Source organism: Epinephelus moara, chromosome 9 (assembly GCF_006386435.1).
Source record: "Epinephelus moara isolate mb chromosome 9, YSFRI_EMoa_1.0, whole genome shotgun sequence".
Classification (NCBI taxonomy): Eukaryota; Metazoa; Chordata; class Actinopteri; order Perciformes; family Serranidae; genus Epinephelus; species Epinephelus moara.
In genome coordinates this window covers 3,816,284-3,822,177 of record NC_065514.1, presented here as the reverse complement: position 1 = coordinate 3,822,177, position 5,894 = coordinate 3,816,284, and the positions used below count along the sequence as shown (strand labels likewise).

The window sequence follows — 5,894 nt, the reverse complement described above, 5'->3', positions numbered from 1 at the left end:
TTCAGTTTGTTCACATTCATAATGAATCATCCTTATGTACTAAAGTTTGTTTTGGAGTTCCGCAAGGTTCTGTCCTCAGACCAATCCTATTTACTCTATATATGCTTCCTTTAGGTAACATCATTAGAAATCACTCTATAAATTTCCATTGTTATGCGGATGATACACAATTGTATTTATCTATGAAGCTACTGTCATTACCGTCTGTCCTGCACCTCTGTCTGTCTCTCTCTCTCTTTCTGTCTCATTGTGTCATACGGATTACTGTTAATTTATCATGTTGATCTGTTCTGTACGTCATCTATTGCACATCTGTCCGTCCTGGAAGAGGGATCCCTCCTCAGTTGCTCTTCCTGAGGTTTCTACCGTTTTTTTCCTGATCAGCTGTGAGGGTCCAAAGGACAGAGCGACGTCGTATGCTGTAAAGCCCTGTGAGGCAAATTGTGATTTGTGATATTGGGCTTTATAAATACAATTGATTGATTAATTGATGTACGTTTCATATATACAGATATATATCTTGGTGCATTCAGCAGCTGATTTACTGAGGCAGCAGCTCATCAGACTCCATCATGGCTGCTGGAGACAGTCTGCTGCCATTCTAGCTGGAACATGTGTGAGTCAACCTGGGGACATTACTGTCATAGATGATGTCACTGATGATGTCACTGATGGGCTTACCTGAGCAGGTGAGATACAGGAGTAAGGAAGAGGAAGATGATGTTGCGCACTTCCTCAGAGCAGATCCAGAGTGAACACAGTCAGAGTCGATCCCCCACACAGGTCTGTGTGAGGACTCCTCTCTCTCTCCTACAGAAACAGCAGAGCCACAGCCCAGATCTCTGCAGGCAGCACCTGCTGTCTTCAGGGTCCAGTCAGAGTAATAGCCCTCCACTAGTCTCCATTCTCCCTGATGTTTGACCTCCAGTGTTCCTGCACAGTGACTGTCTCCTCCCACCCACCTGACAGACTCTGAACAGAAACCAGAGAGTCATCAGTAAAAGAACAAAGTGAGTTTCATTAGAAGAGAAATGAACCAAATCAAAGCTGCAGCTCCTCTTCTACCTGAGCAGGTGAGTCCAACAGCTTTGCCAGGTGAGCAGGTGTTTCTATCTGAGCCTGAGCTTCTACAGTCCAGGAGAGCAGACTCATGGCCTCCACACTGGAACTCTTTGGTCCACATTGGAGCCTCCACTTCTCCATAGAGCGCCCCCTGGAGGACTGAAGGAGCCCCACAGCCAAGCTCCCTACAGACCACCTCTGCATCCTGCTGGTCAAAGTCAGCTTCACACACTGAGGACCACCTCTGGTTAGACTTCACCTCCAGTCTGCCTGAGCACAGACTGGTCCCATCCACCAGCCTGACAGAGTCTGGAGAGATAATAGAAGATAAAATAGAGAGAGATAAAAGACACCAGACACTAAATAAAAAGATGTCATCAAACAACAATTCACTGATTCAAACTGGACTCACAACAATTCCAGCATCACTTCATCATTAACAACAGAACACGTCTTTATAAGACCACAGACTGCAGCTGTCTGACATCACATATACATTTCATACTCTCTAACATACGTTATCCATTTCTCTGTCCATTTTTTTCTGAGATGATCTGTAGGCCACAATAAAAATGTGTTTGGAAAATGATCCCTAAAATCTCAAAGGGATAGGGGCTGGACTCTCTCCTTTAAGGAGTTGTCCAGGGTGAAGGACGCCACGTGGGTGTGGAGATACTGACGAGCCCCCGGCTGAGCTGAGCTGATCAAAGTTGTGTCCAGTAGGTCATTGGTGCCTGTTATGGTGGCAACCAAAGAACCTGCTGCTGGAAACCAGTGGCTCAGAAAGCTGTCAAGCTGAAGAAGGAGTCCTTTCAGGCTGGTTGGTGGTTGGCCCAGGGGACTCCTGAAGCAGCACACATGTATGTTTCATATATACAGATATATATCTTGGTGCATTCAGCAGCTGATTTACTGAGGCAGCAGCTCATCAGACTCCATCATGGCTGCTGGAGACAGTCTGCTGCCATTCTAGCTGGAACATGTGTGAGTCAACCTGGGGACATTACTGTCATAGATGATGTCACTGATGATGTCACTGATGGGCTTACCTGAGCAGGTGAGATTCAGGATGGAGGAAGAGGAAGATGATGTTGCACACTCCCTCAGAGCAGATCCAGAGTGAACACAGTCAGAGTCGATCCCCCACACAGGTCTGTCTGAGGACTCCTCTCTCTCTCCTACAGAAACAGCAGAGCCACAGTCCAGATCTCTGCAGACAACACCTGCTGTCTTCATGGTCCAGTCAGAGTAATAGCCATTCACTGGTCTCCATTCTCCCTGTTTGACCTCCAGTGTTCCTGCACAGCGACTGTCTCCTCCCACCAACCTGACAGACTCTGAACAGAAACCAGAGAGTCATCAGTAAAAGAACAAAGTGAGTTTCATTAGAAGAGAAATGAACCAAATCAAAGCTGCAGCTCCTCTTCTACCTGAGCAGGTGAGTCCAACAGCTTTGCCAGGTGAGCAGGTGTTTCTATCTGAGCCTGAGCTTCTACAGTCCAGGAGAGCAGACTCATGGCCTCCACACTGGAACTCTTTGGTCCACATTGGAGCCTCCACTTCTCCATAGAGCGCCCCCTGGAGGACTGAAGGAGCCCCACAGCCAAGCTCCCTACAGACCACCTCTGCATCCTGCTGGTCAAAGTCAGCTTCACACACTGAGGACCACCTCTGGTTAGACTTCACCTCCAGTCTGCCTGAGCACAGACTGGTCCCATCCACCAGCCTGACAGAGTCTGGAGAGATAATAGAAGATAAAATAGAGAGAGATAAAAGACACCAGACACTAAATAAAAAGATGTCATCAAACAACAATTCACTGATTCAAACTGGACTCACAACAATTCCAACATCACTTCATCATTAACAACAGAACACGTCTTTATAAGACCACAGACTGCAGCTGTCTGACATCACATTTACATTTCATACTCTCTAACATACGTTATCCATTTCTCAACACTTTCAACATGTTTTCAAACAATAACATTATCATCTGTGATGCTACAGAGAAGTTAAAAGGTCTCACTCTTTCTGATTATTCTTATGATCTGTAACCCACAATAAAAAAATGTGTTTGGAAAATGATCCCTAAAATCTCAAAGGGATAGGGGCTGGACTCTCCTTTAAGGAGTTGTCTAGGGTGAAGGACGCCACGTGGGTGTGGAGATACTGACGAGCCCCCGGCTGAGCTGAGCTGATCAAAGTTGTGTCCAGTAGGTCACTGGTGCCTGTTATGGTGGCAACCAAAGAACCTGCTGCTGGAAACCACTGGCTCAGAAAGCTGTCAAGCTGAAGGAGGAGTCCTTTCAGGCTGGTTGGTGGTTGGCCCAGGGGACTCCTGAAGCAGCACACATGTATGTTTCATATGCACCAATCAGCAAAAACACTAAAACCACTGACAGGTAACGATAACATCATTGATCATCTTGTGATAATACAATATTCTGCGAGGGAACTATGGGGCCTGGCATTCATGTCAATGCTATCTGAGACGCTCCATGCACCCAAGCAGTATTGCAGACCAAGTACCCCCTTTCATTACAATGACAATCCCTGATGGCAGTGTCTCCTGCAGCAGGACAATGTGCCATGTCACACCACATAAACTGTTCAGAAATGGCCCGAAGAACGTGACAAATAGCTTAAGGCATTGACCTGGCCTCAAAATTCCCCAGATCCTAATCTGATCAAGTATCAGTGGGACGTGCTGGTACCCCACCTCAAAACCCACAGGACTCAAAGGTTTCGCCACCGACGGCCTGATGCTAGACACCAAAGGACACCCCGCAGAGGTCCTGCATATATCATTCAACAGACGGATCTGAGGAAGTCTCACTGTGGCTTTGGGGTACCTCTGGGGTAGAGGCACGGCCAACAAATGCTTGATCAGATTGGGATCTGGGGAATTTGGAGGCCAGGTCAGGTTGAGGCCTTGACCTCTTTGTCATGTTCCTTGGGCCATTCCTGAGCAGTTCTTTTGAAGTAACATGGCACATTGTTTTGCAGGGGGGATTTGTGTCATTTGGGAGTGCTGCTGACGTGAGGGCAAGAGGGTGGTTGGTTGGTCGGGGTGGGAGGGTGGGGGGGTTGTACTTGTACTTGGTCAGCAAACATGATAGGGTGGATGGAGTGCATCAAGTGGCAACCACATTAATGCCAGGGTGCAGGTTTTATTCAGCAGAACACTGTAACAAGATGATCAATATTATTTACCTCATCTGTGAGTGGTTCTTATGGTTGCACCTGATTTACTGAGGCAGCAGCTCATCAGACTCCATCATGGCTGCTGGAGACAGTCTGCTGCCATTCTAGCTGGAACATGTGTGAGTCAACCTGGGGACATTACTGTCATAGATGATGTCACTGATGATGTCACTGATGGGCTTACCTGAGCAGGTGAGATTCAGGACAGAGGAAGAGGAAGAGGAAGATGATGCTGCACACTCCCTCAGAGCAGATCCAGAGTGAACACATTCAGACCTGATCCTCCACACAGGTCTGTCTGAGGACTCCTTTCTCCGTCCTACAGAAACAGCAGAGCCACAGTCCAGATCTCTGCAGGCAGCACCTGCTGTCTTCAGGGTCCAGTCAGAGTAAAAGCCCTCCACTAGTCTCCATTCTCCCTCACGTTTGATCTCCAGTGTTCCTGCACAGTGACTGTCTCCTGCCACCAACCTGACAGGCTCTGAACAGAAACCAGAGAGTCATCAGTAAAAGAACAAAGTGAGTTTCATTAGAACAACTCAACTCAACTTTTTTTATATAGCACCTTACATACAAACATGCAGCCCCAAGTGCTTCACATGGCAAAACTGGAATGACACAGACACAAGACAATAAAATATGAAAAAATCAAACCAACCAAAACAGAACAAACTAACAAAAAGATGGTTGAAACTCCAGAGAATAAAAAGAGAGAAAATAATTGAATAAAATAGAATAAAAATTAACAGGAAAGACAAAAAGGTAAAATCTAATGGTTAAAACTTAAAAATCAAGACTGTAATGTTCCTCCATATTAAAAGCCAGGGCCCGTATTCACAAAGAATCCTAAGACTAAAAGTAGCTCTTAGTGACATCATTCTAAGAAAAAGTCTTAGAATTCCTCGAATTCTAAGATTTTTCTTAGAATTTTCCCTTGGTAAGATAAAAGTTATTCACAAAGCATCTTAGGCCTTAAGAGAGCTCCTAAGGTGAAAAACTGTTAAGAGGAGGGAGGAGGACTTTTAAGAAGCCTAAGAGTGTCTTAAACAGAGAAGATGGCGGAAAGACAGAGAGGAAGGAGAGATATTCTCCGTATATTGAAGGACAGTGATTTAATAAGACGCTACCGGCTTGATCGTGCAGGGATAATGTTTGTGGTTGACCTCATCAGGGATGAGCTTACTTTTCCCACCCAGCATAGTAACGCAATAACGCCTGAGATGAAGGTCATCACAACATTGCGATACCTGGCTACGGGAAAAATGCAACAGTGTAGCAGTGATGACTTGGGTCTGTCACAACCCTCTGTCAGCAGAGTGGTCAGTCAGACCATCACGGCGCTTTCACAGCCTCTTATTGTTGCTCTTCTCACACTCGTCGCTTGTGCGTAAAAGGAGAGGGAACGACGCATTAATTTGTCGGGCAATGCACTCCCAAGTCTGCCTCTTCCCTTGTGCCGTGATCCCGGGACCGAATTTCCCTCTTAAAACTCCTTTGTTCTCCTCCACGAGCTGTGCCAACAGCAGGCACTGCTCTTCTGTCCAGTTCGGCTTTCTCGTTCTTTTTTTCTCCATTTCGTTCGTTGTTTTGGTCATTCTGCCAAATCAAACCGCTTTTTACAAGGA

General features: G+C 46.2%; 1 protein-coding gene across 1 annotated transcript in view; it reads right to left on the bottom strand.

Annotated features, from left to right (window-relative positions):
• Positions 1-601: 601 nt before the first annotated feature.
• Positions 602-5,894, bottom strand: part of LOC126395946 (scavenger receptor cysteine-rich type 1 protein M130-like) — an 18,275-nt gene continuing 12,982 nt past the window's right edge. Inside the window, exons 5-11 of the mRNA XM_050053748.1 lie at positions 4,508-4,750; positions 2,493-2,798; positions 2,119-2,399; positions 1,976-2,031; positions 1,743-1,906; positions 1,066-1,371; positions 602-972 (exon numbers count right to left, since the gene is read on the bottom strand). Coding sequence (XP_049909705.1) covers positions 602-972; positions 1,066-1,371; positions 1,743-1,906; positions 1,976-2,031; positions 2,119-2,399; positions 2,493-2,798; positions 4,508-4,750 — 1,727 coding nt within the window. The remainder of the gene's footprint in view (positions 973-1,065; positions 1,372-1,742; positions 1,907-1,975; positions 2,032-2,118; positions 2,400-2,492; positions 2,799-4,507; positions 4,751-5,894) is intronic.